The following is a 23,487-nucleotide window of genomic DNA, read 5'->3' as shown; positions in this document are numbered from 1 at the left end:
TTTCACCATGCAGTGGTGAAAGCAGGGTGGGAGAGGAGGAGCGAGCAGGCTGTGTCATAAGGCGTTTACAGCTGGGGCAGAATAAAAGTTACTAAGGCAATCGTAAATCCATCCTCTAATGCTCAAGGGTTGGATGTTGCAACCTCAATAACATTAATTTAGCATGTCTTTGTATGTAGTTTCCTGCAACTATTTTTAAGGGGGAAAAAAGGTATTGTCTCTTTTGTATATCATAGCAAGACTCTCTAATTTATCATTAGAACAGTATCTACCATTTCAGTCAAACAAAAAACCCGGTACACAGCAAACGGCCAAAATAAGCTGTTACCAGCTACCTTGAGAGAATTGAAAACGCTTGTTGGTTAACATGGGGAGCTGGTGTCAGCTGGAAGATGCCCTTGCTCCTTCCTTGCTCCTCTCCCTCCTCGATCCATGGAAAATTTCCTGCTCAATGCAGTGTCCACCGATGGAGACCTGAATAGGTTTGCGGGGCTGCGCACAGGGATTTCTGATCTGGGCAGAGGAAGCCTGGCCTGGCACATCACGTGTATTTTCAGCTCAGGATTGCTGCCTGGGAGAAGGGATGGTTCTTCATCAAGTTCTTCAAGAAGTTCATATCCTGTTAGTAAGTTTGCCGGCTACCAAAGTTCCTCCGAGGCATGCAAGTCTGAATGAGAAGATGGAAAATTTCAGCAAAAAAAATTCAAATGCTTTTTTTTGGTTGGTTGGTTGCAAGAAATAAAAAGAAACTCTTCACTATCCTACAGCCCTTAGGCTCATCAGATCTCACGCTGAAAACAGTAACGCTAGCAGGGATTCACAAAGTCGCCAGAATGCTGTAAAGTGATGAGAGCTGGAACCTTACAGATAGAGGGGCTATCAAAGTGCTTTACAGTTGTGCTGCTCTGGTTTTTTTATGACTGCTGATAGCGCCTTGTACTTGATATAAACTTCAGCTGAGATTTTCAATCGTTTTAAATAAACATTGCTCAGAGCACTCCTCTTATAAACTTGGTTTTTATTTGCTTTTCCTGGTCCTTTTACTGTCTGAACTTCCTGTCTCTCAGGCTTTGTCCTTCTACCCTCTTTTTTTTTTTTTTCAGTTCCAATCCCCCTCTCATTTTCATTTATTGTCTGGAAGGAAACAGACAGCTACGTTGGGGTCCACAATAACTGCTGAAAAGAACTCAGAAAACCATGTTCCAGGAATCCTGATGTTCATGAGCATGCTAAATGAACACGGTAAGCTGTTCCCCATCAAGCTCCTTCTATCGAGTATTGCAAGGTTATTTCTCCAGCCTGTGCTGTGCTTGCTGTCATGGGTCATGCATTCATGCCTGCACTGTGCTAAGTCTCCTTCCACCACACTGCAAAGGTGCAAGCTGAGCACCTCCTATTCATGCTGCGCATTTTGTGCTGGACTATCCCAAACCACATCATTTAGGCCCTCAAGTTGACTGAAGGAACAAAAATAAGTGTTTTTTCCACTACCACAGAAAAGTTGGCTAGATGATTTTTAAGTCTTTTTATTTCTAAATTATTGTAAATTTTAGGGTGTGAAAAAAAAGGATTTCAAAAATTATCTGCCATGGAACATGTTCAAATCACCAAAGAAATAACAACTGTTATTTGTTGTTGTTTAAATCAGCTGAAACTGTAAGTGTTACAATTTTTTCACTGAAAGCTAGTACCTTAAGGAAGCAGTTACAAATACTGTGGGTGTCTGCTGTCCTCCATGGTAACCAAAAAGTGGATGAATAATAGAAACCTGATGCAAACAAATATAAAAGGTTTCCTTCACAAGAATACTTGGAATGAGTCCAGAAAAAAATAATTCTGAATGTGGCTGCTGGAGGCTGCTCACGGTACATTAGGAAAAATTGCTTTATTCCAAATAAACTACCACTTGCTTTCACAGCATTATTGTGGAAGAACAAATGTGGTTACTGATAGTCTGTAAGTTTGGTGAGCAGTCCACAGGCCGCAGAATGAATGCAAAATCAAGTTCCAGTTGACAGGTCAATACAGATTTTCCTTCCGTATGCAGAACTGCTACATAAATAGATGTTAAAGCAACTCCAGTTGACAAAATACTGAAAGCTTTAATTTGTTTCAATATCACAAAATGTTTTATACGATTTGAATACAGAAATCATATTGGGGAAGCTTAGGAAGAAACACTCTCGTGTTAATTCTAAGACACCACAAAAAGAGTTGATAGGCATTTTGCTGCTTGGGTATGTAACAGACCCCAAAAAATGCAGAAACGCAAAAATAAAACTGAGGAAGATAAAGAGTTCGCATTTTCCAGTTTGAGAGTTTGGCATGCGAGAAGTTAGGATTTGTTAAAAGAAGTTAGTTTGATAGAGACTTTCTGCATTACCTGAGACTATTCATAAAACTTCAATCACTTGATTATATGGTATTGTATGACAATATGACAGTTGGTAGCAGTAATTACAGTAGCATGCAGGCAATTTTCAACTTAGTCTCTTTTCATCTTTGTTACCTGTAGATCTCACCTCTAGCATCTTTTTTTTTTATATTAAAAAAGAAAAACCCAACCATTCCAAAAGTAGGAAAAATTAAGGCTTTCCTTCTACTACATCTACAGCTGGCTTCACAAAAGAAGCCATATTTGATATTGCTGAAATCTAGAGCAAAGCTCCTAGGGGAAGGCAAGATTTGATCCTCAAAGAACAGATGAGCAAATTTCCATTTTAAACTACATAGGGTCCTCATTGTATTTGTGGGTTGTGGGCCATAGAGTGGTTACCAATTTTTTTTTTTTTTTTTTTAATTAGTCAGCCACTACTATCTCACAGCATACAGTGACAAACTAAGCTTAGATAAAGGCTTTGCTGAACTATTCATGGACAGTAAATTGAGGCAGAACTGAACAGTTTTGTAAGTTTTTTCTGTACTTTGCTATTAATGCTGCACTGTTAACACATCTCATTGATTTATACTTGAGTACATTTGCTCAAAGTACTTAAGTGTTTGCATGAGTAAGAACAACTTCTGCTCGTTCACAATCCTTAAGAGACTAAAAGACTTGGATTAAGTGCATTGTCTTCAAAAGTCCTGAAACAATCATTCTCCCTCCTAAACGGCCTTTTTCAAGTGACTATGCCCGTGACTGGTGTCATTTTGATTAGGTAACAGTAAAGAGATACTTCGGTGTTTAGCAACTTTCAAATAACATTTTTGCATTCACTTCACTGGATCAATGACAGAGAAGCAAGTATAAAAAAATGCCATTAAACCAAATCAAGTTATATGAAAATTGCAATTTGATAGTATAATGTTTTTTTATTACGGCAAAACATCATATTATGTATTTTACATTTTCCCGTATTGCTTTTGATGCTGTTTTACGAAGCACTATAAGTAATAAGATTTTGCACATAAGTGTGTCTTTTCTGAAGAAAAAATTAGAGGGTACAGATAGAATTCAGTTTATTTCTAGAAGCTATTTCCTTATTGTATCTCTCCTAAAAAAAGAAAAAAAAAAAAATCTTTCTCCAATTCTGCTGTACAAGGAGTTTTTAGGGAGCCGCATGTCCTGCCACCGGTCCTGCCAACAGAAGGATCATTGTAATTCTACCTCCATCTACACCCCTAAAATAAAGCCATCAACTGTGTCTGCGATATTTGAATGAAATGGATTGTATGTATCCTCAGAATGATTCAGATTCCTTTTCTTATTATTTGTGCATAGTCACTCACAGCCAGAGGTGGTATAGAGGCACTGAGGTATGAAACAACTGATGTACTCCAGGTTGCAAGTTCTCAGAGGAAAAAGCAGTCCATGAACATTGGCCATGGGTTCTGCATTGCCACTCAAACTGAACTACCAGCTGCGTGGGAACGTACGGATTGCCCGTGCATGATTCAGAGCCAGATTTCTTTTCAGGGAAGATTTCTAAACGTGGACAAAACCCAGAATGCCATACCTCCAAGAAATGTACAGTTTGGAGACGCTCATGTATGCGGTTGAAATATTATTATTTTATTCTCAAAATGTTTGGTATGCAACTCTCTTTTCATCTAATGTAAATAAGAACACCATAAAAAAAAATATTAATTTTGACTAAGCTGTTGTCAATAAGGCAGTTAAAAAATAAAAAAACAGGAACAGTGGCTCTCAACAAGGAAGACACACAAATAGTAATAGCACTCAAGAAAACAGACTTGTGTTGACTACTGACTTGTGCATACAGCTTTCCCGGCGTTTCATGAACAAAGCTAAGCATATATCAGACAGTCATAGTGCTGAGTTTTAACTAATTAAAAACATCATTTAGGAGAACTGGTATTTTTATGGTTAGGAAAGTCCTGAGTGTTTTCAGCTAGAAAGCGAGAGAACTCAGTGGGACAAAGCAATTTCTGTCCTATGCTCTCCTCAGATAACAAATAGAGACAATGTTGCCTAAAGAGACTCAGATCATCCCAGAACCATCAGGCTGATGCCAAACGACACAACTGGAACAGATGCTGCAATACACTTCCTTCTTCCTCTTCATTTTTAGATTCTCAAGACTGTAAGTTGCATTAGAAACATGATCTTTTAGGTACTTGATTTTTTTTTTTTTCTATTTTCAAACACAAAACAACTGTTCTGTTCTCATGCCAGCAATCTGAGAATGCAAAGGTTTTACTTCAGAGCAGTCTCACTTCCCTGTAGCTGGCCCATACTTGATCTTAAAACAAACAAACAAACAAAGGACAAATATTTAGAGTGTGTGCATAGTCTGCACTTCCTATAGCTGTGGCTTATGTTCAAACTGTAGGACTTCGTCACATCACCACAGTGAACCACTTCATTTACCTCACTAGCTACAAAAAGCGTAAAACCAGTATAGGAGCAGTCAGTCAGTTCAGCCTCGTGAAATTCCACTGAAGTTATACAAAAGATTATATTAAACACATAGAAGACATGTAGTTCATTGTTGTTGGTCAGAGAAACTTTGCTAATCCAAAATAAGGAACTGCGTAGTATAACTGAGGACAGAATTTATTCAGTCACATCAGTTTAACTTTAAGGGATAGAAATACGTATATGTTTTGAAGTGCCAGACTCTTAGGCTACCCAGCTCTGCTAGAAGCACTGACACAGGTAAACAACTAAAAGAAGAGAGCTATGCTAACCAGAAACAACTCTGTCTGGGAGGAGAAAAAAAAAAAAAAAAAAAAAAAAAAGGTAGTGTTTACTGGTCTTATCCTAAAATATAAGCGAAATCAGTGCAATAAAACAGTAAGCCAAGTACCATCTTCATGGCATGTATGATACAACCTGGAAGGTAGAGTTTTAACCAGGAATTGCAGAACATCGATGTACTGCTCCTGGTTATTTTTATTAAACTGTGTATTTCAGCTGCAATATTTTGCACGTTAACATCACCAAAATTAATTTATCCCATGCTCAAGGTTGATTTTTCTGAATTGCCATGAGCCGCCTTCTTTTTAGGTACACTCCACATATTCATTTTGTTTCTTTCTTCTCTTCCAGAGGAGGTAGCAACAAGCGTGTGTTATATATTCAAAAGCTGATACTTGTTTTGGCTGGCGGAAAAAAGGGCAGAGAATAAACATCCCTCTTCACTGGCAGGAGCTGAGATTTTCACTAGTAAGTTTGTGGTAGTACGAAACTTTCAGCTACAACTGTGCAAGAGTTACTCAAGTTTACTTTCTCTATTTTGGTGTCTTCCTACCACCGATGTGTCTTTTTTGTCAGCTGGGATTTTACACACTAAAACCTACAAAACCTTCAGGCTAACCTACAGAGAAATGCTTCAAAAACTCTTTTATAAGCAAACGTAAGTATACTTCAGGAAATCGCAAGAGGAGGCATCACTCCAATAACGTAATTTTATAAAGAAAACATTAGGAAATTTAAGTGTCAGAAGAAAGTGACATTTTAACATCTGATAATTGTCCTCAATGCTAGAGCATCCATTTCCTTTCTCTTTCTCTCCATCTCCACCTAATTACACCACATTTGCGAACCACTTCTCCTTAGTCACCACGGCTGCCTCCCACACCTGGGCTCAGGACTGCCTGGTACACTCCATGACTGCATCAAAGCCTTGCTTATGTTTGACTTACAGGAGGAAGGGCTCTTTGATATTTGACCTGCAGCATTATAGGGAAAACCCATCACTACCCAATCCTCAATAGTAACTACAACATGTCGGCTGGAAAGCCAAATATTACAATAAAACATACACGGAGATGGTTACTTATTTCCACCTTAAGAAAAAAGAATGGGCACATTTCAAGATATTTTGGGAGTTTATGATAGCCATTTGCTGGATATATTCATTTTTCAGCACAAGCAAAATTCTGCAACGCTATCCCATTTTTCCTCACAAGTGATCAGTCTTGTAGCACGACCCACTGTAGACAGTGAACAGTTAACTGTGTTCCCCTCCACCAGCACATTTTTTCTGTCAGCAGAGAGGTTTCTTCTCAGAAGAGTGGTTAATTTTACATGCATAATAAAGTGATAACCTCTGACTTGAATTAACGAACTGCTTAATATGTACTTGGGTCACCTCTTTAAGCGCCTGATTCCAAGTACACTGAAATTGATAGTAAGATTTCTTTTTCAATGAAGAGAGATGAACGTGGATACATGGTTGTAGGCACTACTGAATTGGGGCAAGTGCTGCTGCAGTGTGAAGCGTATCACACCAAGAAAATCATCACCATGTCATATGAATCAGTTCCCTATTCCAGTACTTACGTAGCGTGCAAAAATATTTCGTTGCCTTCTTGGATTGTTTCTGTCCTGCTTCCTGGCATACTAAGTTTGCCTGTAGGTCAAAGGACAGACTCAAGCTTAATAAATGTACTTATTATACAAGTTCATACACATAACCAGGCTGTAAATATTTTGGACTTATAGTCCTTAAAACATCACCTTCCAAAGGGAGATTATTAACAGAAAAAATAGCTAATCTAAGTATAAAGCTTAATTTATTCTTCCATGACTCATCTTATTTTGATTCGATTCTTTCAGTATTTCAATAGTCAAAGAATTGAAGCCATTTTCATACTAGAGAAATTAATAATGTTACCATATGGCATAAGATTAAATTCAGCAGTCATAAATTTTAGTTCGTATCAATGTGAAAACTATATCCTAGAGTTTTACATTCATTGTAATCACAGTAGCACAAATTCATTTCATGTAGTCAGTCTCCTTGAATTTATAGAATCATAGAATGGTTTGGGTTGGAAGGGACCTTAAAGATCATCTAGTTCCAACCCCCCTGCCATGGGCAGAGGAAAGGGGAGAACCCGTCCCCTGGGTGGGCTTAACCACAAACCTTTACGGTTAACAGCCGAACGTGCTAACTGATTGCACCACAGAGACTCAATAGTTGATGGCTGATAATGCAAAAGGCAAGTTTAAGAGTGCTAGCGTAAGGAAAACTGCTTTCAGGACAACCAATTGAGAGTTATCTCGCTCTACCGCAACAGAAGCGGAAAAACCAGAACCACTCTCTTCTCCCTAGCCACTGCACCTGCCTTAAACATTTCCTCAAGCACTCCTGACTCCCAAATAAAAAAAAAAAAGGGGGGGGGGGGGGCCACTAAACATTTCTGTAGTCACAATTGACAAATTTTGTTCAGCTGCTAATTTAAGCCTTTCATATTTCAAGAGACATATATCTGTAAGACATTAAAAATAAAGGCAGGGCAGGGATTAAAATGACTGTTCAGTTTTCACAGAATCACAGAATCGTACAGGTTGGAAAAGACCTTCAAGATCATCAAGTCCAACCGTAAACCTAACACGACCCAGACCACCACTACACCATGTCCCTAAGCACCTCATCCAAACGTCTTTTAAATACCCCCAGGGATGGCGACTCAACCACTTCCCTGGGCAGCCTGTTCCAATGCTTGATAACCCTTTCAGTGAAGAAAAATTTCCTAATATCCAGTCTAAACCTCCCCTGGCGCAACTTGAGGCCATTTCCTCTCGTCCTATCACTTGTTACCTGGGAGAAGAGACCGACCCCCACCTCGCTACAACCTCCTTTCAGGTAGCTGTAGAGAGCAATAAGGTCTCCCCTCAGCCTCCTTTTCTCCAGGCTAAACAACCCCAGTTCCCTCAGCCGCTCCTCATCAGCCTTGTGCTCCAGACCCTTCCCCAGCTTCGTTGCCCTTCTCTGGACACGCTCCAGCCCCTCAATGTCTCTCTTGTAGTGAGGGGCCCAAAACTGAACACAGTATTCGAGGTGCGGCCTCACCAGTGCTGAGTACAGGGGCACGATCACTTCCGTAGTCCTGCTGGCCACGCTATTCCTGATACAAGCCAGGATGCCATTGGCTTTCTTGGCCACCTGGGCACACTGCTGGCTCATGTTCAGCCGGCTGTCAACCAACACCCCCAGGTCCTTCTCTGCCTGGCAGCTTTCCAGCCACTCTTCCCCAAGCCCGTAGCGTTGCATGGGGTTGCTGTAGCCCAAGTGCAGGACCTTGCACTTAGCCTTGTCGAACCTCATAGAACTGGCCTCAGCCAATTAATTTTTCCATTAATACATACAAGATCTACAATTGTAGCTTGACTTAAGTTTTGCACAATGTTGTATTTATTTTTTTTAAATCTAGGAATTACCAAACTGAATCAAATTAGAAGTCTACTTAGTTCAATATCCTGCCTAAACAAAAAAGGCTTCAGAAATTGAATTCAGTAGCCAACCATGAATTAAGCAACTCTTCCACAACTCTTTTGAACTGACAAAAAAATTTGTTTAAACTCTTTGTCAAAACCTTTAACTTGACTAAACTCAGTATCTTGCAACTCTTTTGTTATTAGTTCATAATCTGCATTATAAACCATATTTGTCTGGACTGTCCAGATAAATACTTACAATTAAAAAATAAAATTCTTAATTTCCAGTAGCTACAAGCTCCATGCTGTAATCACACCAAAGATATTTCATTTGTTAGTTTCGATATTTGCAAAAGCATGGTGGATTTTTTCCCCTTTCTATTTTTCCCTTCTGAACTAATCTCTTTACAGTTTTCACTTCCTCTACTCAGAAGAGCTTTCCTATGGTTTATTCTTGTAATCATTCTCTGATCCTTCTACAATACTTTATAGAGACGTAGCTGTTGCAACATATACTTATTAGATTTGTTTTGGTTTTGACCTATACTATGTTAAGATGATGAAATATATGTTTAAAATTACCTTGAATTGCAAATTTGTTACATAATTAAGGGAAAATATTAAAAAAAAAGGTTTGAATAGCATAATTAAAAAAATAGTAGTTTCATTACCTGTCCTGTTGCCATAAAGTAGATCCATATCTGTAATCTAAAAATGAAAAAAGAGCTTTTTTTCCCTTTTGATTTGACACACACGTTTAGGCTTTTTTTTCTTTTATGAATTGAAGCAGAAAAATATGCTATTACAGTTTTATTTTCAACTGCACATCACTTTTAACCTTCAATGAAGATTGTGCATTATTTAAAATAATCAAATAACGCAGTGCAGCTCTAGGTCAAGGTTAGCACATGATCAGAGCTTAGACTGATAATTTAGAGCACAAAATATTTTGTGGCTGCCACCATGAGGCAACATCATGTACTTCTGTTGTCATTCATATTGTCCAAATAAAACTGGAACTGAGCAATCACATTTCATTATATCCTAGGCACAGCTCTTTGGACTAGTCACTGAGTTGCTCAGAGGTACAGATTTTAAAAAGGAAGTTTACATATTTATGAACATGTTTAAAGCCTACATGCATTATGTATGTTATAGCCCACCATTGAATTGTGTCAGCATTCTTGCAGGCTGGATGGGAATAAACTGAACTGTAGCTTTGCATCAAGAGGTGTAAATGATTAACTGTCCTTATGCTGAAAGGTGGAGCCCTGATCTCAGAAATGCTATCGTATTGCCATGCCATCTAGTGACAGGGGTTTTAAATGTGGGAAGGCATCCTCCCTCCCTATAGATACTGCAAGTTCCCCTCTCCCCACTCCCCTCCATCTGTAGGTTGAACACTGACAATCTGTAACGGTTATACACTAGAAGATTGTGATTTTTTATTTTCCCCTTAGGTAGATCTATGGCAATCTGGAACTTGCTCAGCCTGTTGTGCCCTGCTCAAACAGGCATTTGTTACTTTTCTTCCTACAATAATCCAACCAAACTACTTCATTACTGCTCCAATTAATTACCAGAAGCTTTTGCCATATTTTCCCATTAGTTATAACCCAAGTTAAATAAGTACCATTTTACAAATATTGGCATTTCTATATTTGAAATTCCCAACATACTACAGAGACATACACTCTTGAAACTTGATAGGCAATATTGACAGTATAGTATCAATAAATATGAAATATCAGGGCAAAAGTTAATCTAGTACCCACACCCACAAAACCTTCAAAGCAAAATATATATTGATTTTCTTTTCTTGCATTCTGGAAGAAATAAATTTAAACAGCACTGCCATGCATGCAACACAAAATGTGACCCAGGCATCACCCTATCTGAAGATGAGCAAGTTGATAGCCTTTTAAATTATTCAGTTTTAAAGAGTGACATTAGTTGGACAGTGCTTAGAGTACTGCTTATACATTGCTTATGTTAGGATGAAGCTTAAAGAATAGATAAAAATATTTTTCATGCTTCCCCAAAAATCATTTATTTACAAGAAATACAAACCTGAGTGGAATTAGCACTTTCTTTTCCAACCAGATGCAGACCCCTGTATACAGTCTATACTTCGTCTGTACACCACAGAGAGGGAACAAAAATGAAGATCTGTAAAGACAGCAGGCAAGCCTGAAGAAGCAGAATCTGTCATCCTTGTGACAAATAGGATGCGAGTTTAGCCCAGTGATGGCCTCTTGCTTGGAAAACCTTGCGATTAATTGCTTCCTACCATGAGTTTAACAATCTGGCCAACGAGGAGTTCTCACTTGCAGCAGCTAGGCTATCTGCAGGGTAAAGTGTTCTCAGCAGGAGTAGCAGTCTGCATCAAAGAAAGAGATAAAAGTCCTTTCATGCTCCAGTGTCAGACAGTACAGAAAATCCTTTGAGTAATATTAGATGTAACAGAAATTGGCTAAAAAAAGCATTTGAATGCATAATGCTCTCGTTACTCACAATACTGCCCTTTCGCTTCAAATTTCCCCAATTTTATTTTTAAAGTGCTGATATTTTTATTGGTCTTAAATGGGCAATTTCTTCCACTAATCATCCAGGATTTATCATTGAAAAGAAGGGAGCATACTGTGCCATGCAAGGCTACTGTGATTTAGAGTCCAGATTATCTTGCAATATTTAAATAGCCTTGGCATTAACAGCAAGCTGTCAGTGCAATTTCCAAGGCTACATAAGGAAAGGATGCAAGTATGGAGCCTTAGGGAAGCTGAGAAAAGAAACTAGCCAATTACTCCCGCAAAGTCAAGGTCAGCCTAAAGCAATGCACTGCCAGCAACTGATGGAGTCCAACAGTCCTAAAAGCCCTCACCTCAGTTTTCCCTTTCTCTGAACTGAGTTCTCTCAAATCAACCATTTTATAAGCATTGCTCCTTGGTCAACTGTTAAGGTATTGGACTATATATTTTCAGTAAAGGCAATCAGCATCGATTCCCCCACCCACCCCTCCACCTTTCAGTATTTGTATTAAAAGTCATCTTCATTCATAGGAGTGCAAAGTTCAAATGTTCTACCACAGCAATACATCTATCGACAGTGAGCGTGCCATCGTTATGGCCATCATGCCTCCTTCCAAGGCACCATTTTGAATTGGCTACTTCATCTAAACAAGGTTACAGATACAAACATGTTTAAACGCGTAGTTGAGACAGCCCACTTCCTATGAACAGCTGTTTCCAAACACATAGCTGCAGCATTTTGTACTGGGTGCTACACAGAAGGGATTCAGACTATGCAGAATGGACAAGAAAATGGTGTTGCCCCCTCCAAACTGGAAGTTCAAATGAAATCAGGAGCTGTAGGAAGGTGAGCTACAATGACCTTTGATGTCCAGGATTTATACGAACTCTTATTCCACTGTATTAATTATCCAAAATGCTAACAATCCTTAAAGCGACTCACAAGCCTTAGGACACCTACCTACATGATCAAGATCAGTGCAGAACTGTGTCACGCAGACAGAAAGACTGCACTGTGACCTTCAGTATAACAAATTATGAATACTTCTATGAAGTTTAGTACTGCCAATTGCATCATCAATTCAGTGTGCTTAAATATACAGATTTTAAGCAGTATCTGGCAATATAAAGACATTATGAAGTTTGTAACCAGCCATTTGGTTACCAGAGGTGCCACCAGAGAGCTTTTTATTCCATGGGAATACTTTGGGATTTGAGAGTGGAAATTGTCAGATATGGCTACTCCCAGCCCCATGAAAAAACTGTTAGTAACAACACTGTAATGTACTGAAATTGTTATCTGCAACATGGTGATAAAATAGTTACAAGGTCTCCAGATAGCGCTGGTGCAACAATTAGGTTTAGAAGAACTCTCTCTAAGAAGGCATCTCTAGACGTGCTTGTACATCCAGCTTTGAAACAAAGCCAAACTACAGGATACATTTGTTTTCTAGGTTTGGAGAGAACCTTTTTCTCCTGCCAAAACCATCCTTTTAGGAAGTACAGCAACAAAGCCAAAACACATACTCACCAACACACCCCATTCAAATCTGCCATGAAGATCAGTGCATTTGGCAGGCCCTACAAGAAACCAATTTACACAGTTATCTACTTACTGCAAAAACTAACTGGATATTTAGGTGTAAAAATAAAAAAATACTGAGTCTTTTAGCTTGAACATAACTACCAAGCTCGTTACAAGATGCATGGTTAACACTATGATCCCTCTTTCTTTTTATTTGTTTCTCCTTTATGCATTCTTGAACCAGCTCTTGGAATTACACTCTTTGAAGAGCAACTTTTGAATCCAGTAACTTTGAAAGATAACTATGTAACAAGAAAAGAAATAGCTGAACAGAAAGTTAGCAGTATTTTTTACTTGTCTTGGAACCAAACATTTATTTCTTAAATTTCTACGAATAAGATTTTATACAAATGATACAGAACAAAATTTTCTATCCACACTAAATAAATCAAAGTATGCTCAGTATCTTCACAAAGCAAGTTTGGTTTCAGTATCAAATTAATACCCAGTTGGTCATGCACCATATTCTCAGGTGCTGTCAACCAATGTAACTTTTGAGCTATACCAATTTATACCAGCTTTCACAAATACTTGTATTACATTATAAAAATCTTCCCACACACCAGTTTAGTTTCAGGCTCCCCAATTCAGTATTTCCCCAGTTAACCTCTTCAAAAGCAGAAAACAATAAAACCTCCTTTGGGGAGTTACTGACTGTAGGTTATGACTGTCACAAGCAACCACATCATACACTTTCTTTCATAAAGAGATCATACAATTATTTTCCTCCTCTCCTAAGTCAGTGGAAACTGTTTCCAGAACCCTGCTATTCTGAAGGGTAAGGCTTCCTCCCATCTTTGGAAGATTTCAGGAGTCTTAATACATGCAACTTTTCTTCAATTCCAAGTTAATTGGTGGGGGGGAGTTCCAGGCAAGAGAGTCTTCTAAAAAACCCAGGCCATTTCAGTGCCTCATTTCATTTACTTTAAATACAGTCTGCCAGTCTGCCTGAATGTTTCTTCAGTACAGCAAGGATTATTGTCCAGCCATCTTTTCTCCTTCAGAACCGTACGAGTGTCCTTCACAAAGTGTTTTTGTTAGTTTAGCTATGTGGATAAACTCTCTTCACCTCCAAAAAAAAAGTTTCTTTTTTCTTTACCCTGGATTCTGTGTTAGCCTTAAAATATTCCTGGTATCAGCCGGTAAGGTACTGCAGCAGTGTAGCGCTTCCAGTCCTTCCCATACTTGCTGAAACAACGGTGTTCATCCCTAATGCAGCGGTGGGTTAGCAGAATAGTCATATAAACAATGTAGAAGTAAGGCAAGATGTGTTCAAACCCACAAGTGAGGCAATAGGCCAGGGAGCCCATCAAATCTCCTGTGTAGTTAAAATGGCGTGCCCACCCCCAGAACCCTGAGGTCATCAGTTTGCTGTAGTACTTGGTCCCATCCACAGACATGTAGGAGCACTCAATGTACTCTGGTTTCTTCCCCCATATCTTGCAGTTGCCATTTGTACGACGGAAGAGGTCCTTCTGGTGGTTGGTCATTCTGAAGACGTAATAACCGATCAAGCCCAACATCAAGATCCCTACAGCATTAGCTGTGCACAGCTGGACAGGGTGGTAAACCAAATACAAACCCTGGGGAGCAGAAAAAAGAGACAATCAGTGATTTACTTGAAATATATGCTCAGGATGCCAGCCTAACTCCTTGACCTACAGTGACCCAGAACAGATGAGTAGAAAGAATAGGAAAATCCACCCTACCAGTAAAACTGTGGAAAGTTTTCAGAAAACTCTGCATCCTACATTTTCTTTCTCTCTCTCTCCAAAATGGCATTTCTTAGGTGCAACAAGAAGAGAGAAGTTGCAAGGATGCAGACAAACCAGGACAGAAGGAAAAAAAAACCAACAACAACAAAAACCAAACCACCACCCACTGAAAACCCTCACCACGTAGGAGTACCAAAAGGCACTGAAAGGATTCACAAAAATACACAGACACAACAGACGGTGACAGAAAAGGGCACAAAAGTACGGGAGGAGAGGAAAAGATGTCAATTCCATGCAGGGACAGTAAGCCTTCCTACAAGTGAATTGTTACAAAGGATATTGTAATGGTTACTCAGTATTCAAACTGTCTAGAAACAATTTGGGATACAAATCAAACTGCTGGGCAGAATGCTTCTGGAAAGTTTCTTTCCTTTTAGCGCAAACACATATTGTACCACATTTTTACCTGCAAAGTATAGAGGTAAGGCAACCAAACACAGTCTCCCCAGCCCAAATACCATCCAAAATGATCATGGCAGATATCAATGGTTTTCAAATACCAGGCTTCATTCCAGAAGAAGTCCAAAACATAAATACCCTGAAACAGAATAGTTTCACATTAATAACAGAGCACTGTCACCAGTTATCCTGTTTAACAGCATCAGCCTCATCTTTCTGTGCTGTCTTGTGATAAGTCTTAAAACTGACTTGTGTTTTTATTTTAACACCTCAAAATTAGGGTATTAAGAGGAACATGTCACACCAATATACTGCATCTATATAGATAAAGCAATAATAAGTAATGCAAAGCAGTATTAACCAAGATAATGAAGGCAAGTGTGCTACTGTAAGGACATACACTTAGGAAGCGTACTCGCATTTGACCACCCCTACCTCTTTTCAGCTTAAAGAGTCTTATGCTTATAGAGAGGGGGAAATACAGCTTCTATCGAGCGGGCTCCCATTTACCCATATCAATAAATAAATCCAAACTATTATCTGTACTTATTACTTTGGAGTCTCTTCAGTAGAAAGCACAGCACCTGTTTTTAGGTGTGGAGACATCTGTAGTTCCGCATGTCTCGCACACACACAAAAAGTTAGGTGCGGTGCTGCCCTCAGAAAAAAACCTGCCCAATCTTGCTCCAACTAAAGCCATGGAATTTGTCATTGTTCTCTTTGGATTTAAGATCAGGCTATGCCTGTTTCCAGAACATAAGCTCAGAAAAGTATCTCTTAATTTAAGTTTACACTGAAATCTGCTGGTGCAGACATGACTGTGCCACTGGTGGCACTCTGAATGAATACAGCAGAGTATTCACAGTGGCACTCTGAAGGAATACAAGTGTCCAAAGAAATGAATACAAGTGTCCAAAGAAGCAAGACCCAGTGCATCATCACTGAATTAGGTTGTTCAGGCCAGGAAAAATTGTCTAAGTTCAATTGCAATGCAAGGAGTTTTTTCTAATTTAATACTAGTTTATTTCCAAATTGCTTTCTTATTTTCCTCCTCCGAATTTACCTGAAGGACATTGACAAGGATCATGGAGTTGGTTACTTGACCATACAGCTCCTGTTGTTTAGCAGCATAGGAAAGATTAATTAGAGTCCAGGCTACAATACCAGGGCGCCCATTGAAGAATAGCTTGAAATCAAACCACTTTCCTATTCGAGGGTTAAATTCAATCCCCATCATGTAGTCATAAAAGAAGTTGCCAGTGAATTTGCTAGAAAGCATAAAGAAATTAGAAATGTACACAGTTATACACAAACACAGGTAATTACTATTTTGACTACAGATTTCAGATTCACTTGATGTAACGGTAATAAAAATCATAAAACCATATAATGTTGTGCAAGGTAACACAAATTGATCCAACCAAAGCATTACATTAGTAGAGATAAATTTTAGCTTCAGAGGTATCCTAATTCATTCTTGGTAACACTTTTGAACAGTCTAACTATAACCTTACAGCCATCCTATTTGTGACAGAGAAGTACCTGTGACACTGAGGCTGCCAGACACATGATGTGTAACATGAAACAGAGGATGGTGCTAATGAAGCAAAGAACCACAGTCATACATTGGCTTATCTATCTGTGCCAGTAAAATATATTCTGTCATTTTTCTTCCGTGCAGCATTCAGTTTATATGTCCGATTATCTAGTATTCTCTCATTATTAAAAACTACATACCAGTCTTTGGCATCGGTAGGGAAAAAGTAGCTTTTAATCATTGCAAACGTGGAAACTGCGTATCCCAGGATGTTGGCACACCACAGGAGAGGAATCCAGTTGTCAAAAATGATGGTGGGTGAGAACCAGTGGAAGTAATAGGCATTTGCAAACCAAAGCACATGAGTAATGATCCAAGCCTGAAGTCCATTGATTTCATACTTATTCACTACACCTAAAATATGAAGAAAAAATTGAATGTTACTGACATTGCATTAGTACAGCTTTTTATTAATATGGATATGCATACAATGTATAGAAGCTCAATCAAGTGCTCATGAAGTGACCTCACTCTCCTCACCCTCCCAATTAAATATCTTGTGGCACTTTTCTGAAAGTTGCATTAGACTCTGCTGTAACCATCAGGCTTTGTTAGGCTGAGTTTTTCTCTTCACTCTCGCTTCACAAAACAGTGAATTTGGAGTCTCTCCTAAAACTGACTAAGGTAACAAATGAACCTTTGTCACACTTAGTTCACTTCACGCATTTTGTTCAAGCCTCATGGGTTAACTTAGCTTCAGCAGGTGCAACTGCATTGACAAATACTAGCAATAGTCCACGGCTGGTTTTAAGTGCCAAAATCATCAATCTGTATTTTTCCATTGCCGCTGTGGTGCCTGCCATATCAATAGTTTCACTGACACTAAGAGATAGAAATTCTATCATTTATTCTAAAAGATGATGTAGAGTGCTTTTCTTTTTGTTTGAAGTAAACATATCAGGAAAGTGAAAGCATTTATGTCCACATTTCCTCTGGATACATATGGGTTATTAAAGATTCTAAGTACAGAAATACTATCATTTTAAAAGGTTGTATGGTATGCATATATTCTAAGGAAGAACTTACCAGCAGGGGTGATAGCACCTTCTTGTACACCTCCTACATATCCAGGAAGAAATTTATGGCAGAAGTCAGGAATGAACACATACAAAAACACCTAGAAGAGAGAGGATGTATTAACAGCAAAACCAGACAAGACAAAACCCCCAAAACCACTATCCCTTTCATACGCATAGCAAATATAGCACACGGCAGTTTCAATTAGGTATTGGATAAGCAAATATGGCAAGAGTTAGCTGTTGTGATTTTAGACTAGTAATATGTCCAACCTATTAAACAGTTGTAAAGATGTAGTTCGTGTATGGCTGTCATCCTTTTTTGGTGGGGAGGCAGGACAGTTGGTAACTAGATTCAGGTCCTTATCTTTTATTTTGAAGTTAAATGTAAGTTGTTTTCCAATTTGGGAAAATATGGTGTAGTTTGGTAAGTTTGAAGATATTTGACAAATGTTAGTTATATTTCATATGTCAATGTTCTTTTGCTGTCTGTCTATATTCTATAGAAAATATCACCCCTTCTGCAGTGTTAGTTTATGATATATTTATTGAGTATTAATTAAAACAAATGGGTATTCATAGAATGAATCATAGAATGCTTTGGATTGGAAGGGACCTTTAGAGGTCATCTACTCCAACCCCCTTGCAAGACCAGGGACATCTTTAACTAGATCAGGTTGCTCAGAGCCCCGTCCAACCTGACCTTGAATGTTTCCAGGGATGAGGCATCTTCCACCTCTCTGGGCAACCTGTTCCAGCGCTTCACCACCCTCATTGTAAAACATTTCTTTCTTAAATCCAGTCTAAATCTGGCCTCCCTTAGTTTAAAACCGTTGCTCCTCGTCCTGTCACAACAGGCCTTGCTAAAAATGCCTTGTTGGTATTGTTACGTAGTTGCTTAGGTAACTTAGGTATAAGGTATTGTTGTTATATAGTTGCTTTTTTCTCAAAAACCACGTCAAGGAATATGTCACACAAGGAATATTTGTGTATATTCCCTACATATTTATTTTTCATTTGGATTCCAAAAAGCCACGGAAAGGGAGAAACACCAAAGAGTAAATGCCAGTGCGACATTCCATTGTCCTTCATGTAAAAGGATTAATCAAACAGCTGTTTGAAAAACCAGCCACTACATCTAGATCATAACTCAATAATATACCTGGAAAGTGACCCAAAGGGTATAGATGCCAGCAGCCCTATAGGTCAGTGTAGGAGTCTTGTTCCAGATGTCAAACAGATGTTTATTCCCCGTGAGCAAGTCAATGAGTGGATCAATCAGAGAGCACTGGTACTGGTCACAGGACATTATAAAGTAATAGACGATAAGTGGTGCAAACATGAGCAAGAAAAGGATGCTTGCCAAGGAAAACCAGTCCACCTCCCTGTAATCCAAAACAGAGCGGGTTTTTTTTTTTCCAGCTTTCAGATAGAACAGTGCTTTGATTAAGTCAGGCAATTTTTTCAGTGGACCTTCTAGACTAACTGGATGAAAACTGAAAATGTTTTCAGGGCACATACATTTATTTGGATCAAATAGCTATAAAAAACTTAGCATGTTACATACTTTACCACAAACAGTTACAAAACCATGCTAGTTGATCAGAGCAACAGAATAGATAGTATCTCCCTTCCAAAAAGCAGATTATTATTACAGCCTTCATGTTTTTGATGGCAATCATGGGTATAACTGGTAGAGTATTCAGTTGGAAGTGGTAACAGAATCACAAGAATATTATGCAAAGCTTGGAAACACAGAAAAGACAGACCTTGCACAGCCATTAGTTGAACTCGCTCTACCACACGCTGTCTGTAGTAGCAAGCCATATAAACACCCACGGCTGTTTCCAGCTCCAATACAATACTCTACTAATACTTGCACAACTCTCTGAGAACAGGGATACGACTCATAAATCTCGCTACAGCAGGAGATGTCAGCTGGCAATACCACAGATGGATGCCTGTTTCCCAAATCTCAGGAAATATTTTGTTCAGCCCTTGAAGGAACTAAAAATTGTCCTGATTTTTATCATTTGCTTTCCTGTTTTCCAGGGAGGACTGTGTTTTAATCCAAGCCATCTGGCAAGCTCTCTATCTTAAAAATCTTGAAGAACTCTACCTTCAGCATCTGTTACTACAGCTCATTATCCATGAGCTTTCAAGAGAAGAGCAATGCAACAATCTGTTATTAATAGAGTGAAGTTTAAAAGGAATGTAGCATCTGTAAGAGTAAGTATGAACCAATTTGAAATACAGTGACTAATTAGGGTCATCAGCTTCTCTCACCATGCTCTTCCCCACTGGACTTGAGATGTTCGAGTACCATTTTGGGTGCTTTTGTGCTTTCTTTCTTCAGAAGGTTTTTTCTCCTGATGGGCTGCCATGATGTCCTATATGAAAGAAAACATTCATGGTATTACTCCAGCTGGTTCTCAGTAATTCTTACAGCTCCAAAGAAGAGAAACACAAATAAAGGTTACTAAAAACTATTATATAGCCTTCTGATTACAAGAAATTTGAGGGAGGAGGGTAGGAAGGAAAAGTTCCTTCCTAATTCCTTATGATCTTATATTCAGCAAAACATAATCAAAATGCTGATGTCAAAGTAATCCATTAAACTTCTTGCTAACTGGAAAGTTCTTTTAAGATATACTGTATAATACATGGCTTATTACTTACATGTGAGACGCAAAGGGAAAAAACTCTTTTGCCACATTCTCATAAACCTCTGAAAAGAAAGGTCTGTAACTAATTGCCTTTCTTAAGTAGAGAAATTGCTACTGTTGTAACGTTACCTGTACTGGACCTTGGCAAATTATGTACTTTTCCCCATACCCCTTGCTCCATATATGTTAGCTACATCAAAGAAAACAAGATGACAGTTTATAATCCCATCTAAATCAGAAATCAGTGCGAACAGAGAACGACTTACTAGGCAACACCTAATTCTCGCTGTGAAACATGCATTATAGCTTTCTTTTGCTTTGCCCAAATACTTCTTTTGTTAAAGATCATCGTCCCATAATCTGAACATTTGGTAATCCCTCCCTCCCCCCACCAAAGGTATTTTTCCAGAATTTTGTCTCATGGGAACATATAGACTTTAAAACACATGGTGTGTTGTAGTTTGCTATTCAGGGGGGAATTTGCTAACAGTTGTTAATTTTGTTCCTTTTCAGGCTTTGATGTTTTAACTCAAACCAGCACAAGCAGTTATTTCCACTGAAACAGAAACGATAATACAACACACTGTCGGGGCCCTGAGGACACTAACAGGCTGTACTGTCCCTGCCCGGCCTGGCCTAGGGCCCCCGACCTTGCCCATGGGCCAGGATACCCACTTCAGCCCATCAATCCCTGCCCCAGTGATGCCGTAGGAGCGCTGGTCTCCAGCTCCACCAACGCCCTGCCTGGCCATGAGTCCTGCTGACCCAGGCCTGACCCACAGGCTGACGTCCTGGCCCAGCCTCATCCCCATGGCCCCCCTGCCTGGTCATCCTGGGTCTGTGTCTGACTCTGCTTCCCCTCACCAGGCCTGACCCTGACCCCCACACCTGGGCTGATGGCCCCCTGCCTGGCCTTGGCCCAGCCCTATCACCACAGGCCTGCCTGGCAATCAGGGGACCTGACCCTGACCTATGGATTGACTTCCCGGCTTGACCTGCTTGATCACCATGAACCTGCCTGATTATCTGGACTCTCGGTTGAATCTGGCCGTAATCTCCGCGTCCACCCTGCTCACTTCACAGAGGTACTATGGGACCTCTGCCTGCCTGCAGGCGTGCTATCCCCCCTGAGCTCCCAGCTCCTGGCCCCTTAGGGAGCAGCACGCTCGCACTGCTCCCCAACACATTAAGAAAAAGGAAGGTGCCCAGGTGCCAAAGTAAGGACTTCTCAAACAAGATCAGCCCAGCCGCAGGGATAGCATGCCACCCTCCGATTCAAAGGACATAGTATATTACTCTGTAGATATCTCCTCCACACAATACATTTCAATAAAAGTGTTTATTTTCAGAAGTAATCTGAAAAGAAGTCTAATCGCTCCCCTTCGCCAACCTGGTTAGGCAGAAATCCTAAGCAAAGAATGCAAGAAGATACACAGGTGGCAGGAAGCTTATGTTATTTACTATTTCAATTCTCATAAGTGCTGACTACCACCCTATCTTTCAGCAGACACATTTTAAAGTATGGTCAGACTTCTGGCTTAGCTTTGAGCCAAATTTGAGCTCAGATTTGAGCCAGAAGTCTACAACTTTCCAAGTATCTACATCTTTCATGAAAGGTTTCTAAAGCAAGTAATGAAGCAATCTCAAGAGGAGGTTATTGATCACTTACAAGAACAAAGAGGCAGGACAGGAGATTCACTGTATCAAGATTAGAGCATGGGAGCTTACTCCAGTTATTTGCATTGGTTTCCCTTTACAATAGTAGTGCAAATTCTTACAAGGAACAGTTACAATACTAGTAAGAATTTTGGCAAGATAAAAAGGCTTTTATTCAGGAATCATCAGAATTGGAAATATTTAGGTCAGATGAAACCTTTGACGTCATTTAGTCCAACCCCACTGGTCCCTGCTGAGAGCAAGGACAACTTTGAACAGGTCGGTCAGAGCCTTGCCCAGTTAAATTTTTAATATTTGCAAGGATTCCACATGATTTGTCAGTCCTACTGAGAAAGCATGCCTCTTTTCTAGAAGACCCAGAAAAGAAATCCTAGGTTGAGAATTTTCACGGTGTTTAGTTTTGTTTTAGGCTCTTAAGTAGCCAAACAACCCAGCTACTTTGCAGTGCTCAGCATCCTAAATTGGAAAACTCTGCTCAGTCTGCTGAGCGCTCGTAAAAAGCCTGCCTGCAGCTGGCAGCACCTGGGGTTTTGTGCAAGACCCACATACACCCAGTTTATCATTAATCCTACCAGACAGTGCAGAAGCTGGATGATCATCCAATTACTAAAACTGGGAACCGGCTAGATGAGAAAGGCTGGCATTCAATAGGTTGCATATGGGATCCAGGCTTCCCCCCTGTTTAAAAGCCAACAATTGCCACCAAGTTTTGCCCTTCTACAGAGCAATTTAAACCACAAGTGCCTGCTTAGGACTATTCCCCTAAACAGATACGCCCCAGTCCGACAGACAGCTACGCTGGCAGTAACAACCTCTCACGTTCAGAGCTATTCCCACGTCACTTAACACATGCTAACATTTCTGGATCAAGACTCCCATTGAAATCACACTCCTATTAGTAACTACATCATTAATATTTTATTAATATTCATTAAACGTCTCATACTACTTCTATAAATGCAAGCTTTCTGTTACCCTACTAAACGCACCCCAAATCTTGCTTTCCTAGACCCTTAGTCAGCTTCTTAACAAGAACCCAAAGCAAAATTCACAATTCAAATACCACCTGCACAGAGAACTCCAGAGATGCACTCTTCCTCTGAGTCCAAACTCTAGGGCTTAACGATGAAGTACTGCATTACTGCTCACACTGTGTTAAAGGAATAATCATGCCAACCACACAATTCACTTGGAAGCTCTCCCCATTTGGTGCCTAAGCCACAGATCTAACGTACAGTTCACAGAGTAAAGTTCACATAAAGTCCTTTCAAGCAATAATAATACATGTGTTTGATGCTTTTCACCAGCATGCTCTGGACTTACTGAAGAGAATCTCAATCAAGTAGAAGTGTGGCAAAAAAACACTTTTAGATTTCATGCTACAAAAAAAGGCAGACCCTTGTTCACGAATCTATATTTTAAGGGAAAATCCCTAGCTAACATGCAATATTCCACAGAGCCCCGTGTTTTGCACAGAAGAGGAACAGAGCAGCGGGCTGCCCAGGAGGGGATCAGCAGACTCATGTAGGGCAGGGAGGGCAGCACCTTCCCGTACGCCAGGCCCCTCATGCGAGACACGGGTACCTCGGGGAGCATCATCGGGAGTGGGGGGGCC

General features: G+C 39.7%; 1 protein-coding gene and 1 long non-coding RNA gene across 3 annotated transcripts in view; both read right to left on the bottom strand.

The window, feature by feature from the left end:
* Positions 1–6,247: 6,247 nt before the first annotated feature.
* Positions 6,248–12,853, bottom strand: LOC142410093 (uncharacterized). Its single transcript, XR_012775837.1, has 4 exons — positions 12,689–12,853; positions 10,920–11,009; positions 9,301–9,337; positions 6,248–6,818 (listed from the first exon to the last, which is right to left on the bottom strand). It is a non-coding gene; the product is annotated as an uncharacterized LOC142410093 (long non-coding RNA).
* A 125-nt stretch (positions 12,854–12,978) lies between these two features.
* Positions 12,979–23,487, bottom strand: part of DHCR7 (7-dehydrocholesterol reductase) — an 11,665-nt gene continuing 1,156 nt past the window's right edge. The window contains exons 2-8 of one of the 2 annotated variants that reach the window (XM_075502001.1): positions 19,816–19,919; positions 18,692–18,914; positions 17,540–17,630; positions 16,654–16,867; positions 15,980–16,184; positions 14,924–15,055; positions 12,979–14,325 (exon numbers count right to left, since the gene is read on the bottom strand). In XM_075502001.1, the coding sequence (XP_075358116.1) occupies positions 13,861–14,325; positions 14,924–15,055; positions 15,980–16,184; positions 16,654–16,867; positions 17,540–17,630; positions 18,692–18,914; positions 19,816–19,913 (1,428 nt within the window). In that variant the 5' untranslated portion in view covers positions 19,914–19,919 and the 3' untranslated portion in view covers positions 12,979–13,860. The remainder of the gene's footprint in view (positions 14,326–14,923; positions 15,056–15,979; positions 16,185–16,653; positions 16,868–17,539; positions 17,631–18,691; positions 18,915–19,815; positions 19,920–23,487) is intronic. The other variant, XM_075502002.1, reaches the window with a different exon arrangement.

The sequence above is a fragment of the Mycteria americana genome, chromosome 5 (assembly GCF_035582795.1).
Source record: "Mycteria americana isolate JAX WOST 10 ecotype Jacksonville Zoo and Gardens chromosome 5, USCA_MyAme_1.0, whole genome shotgun sequence".
In the NCBI taxonomy this organism is placed as follows: Eukaryota; Metazoa; Chordata; class Aves; order Ciconiiformes; family Ciconiidae; genus Mycteria; species Mycteria americana.
The sequence above is the reverse complement of the archived record's forward strand: the minus strand, read 5'-3'. Positions and strand labels throughout refer to the sequence as shown.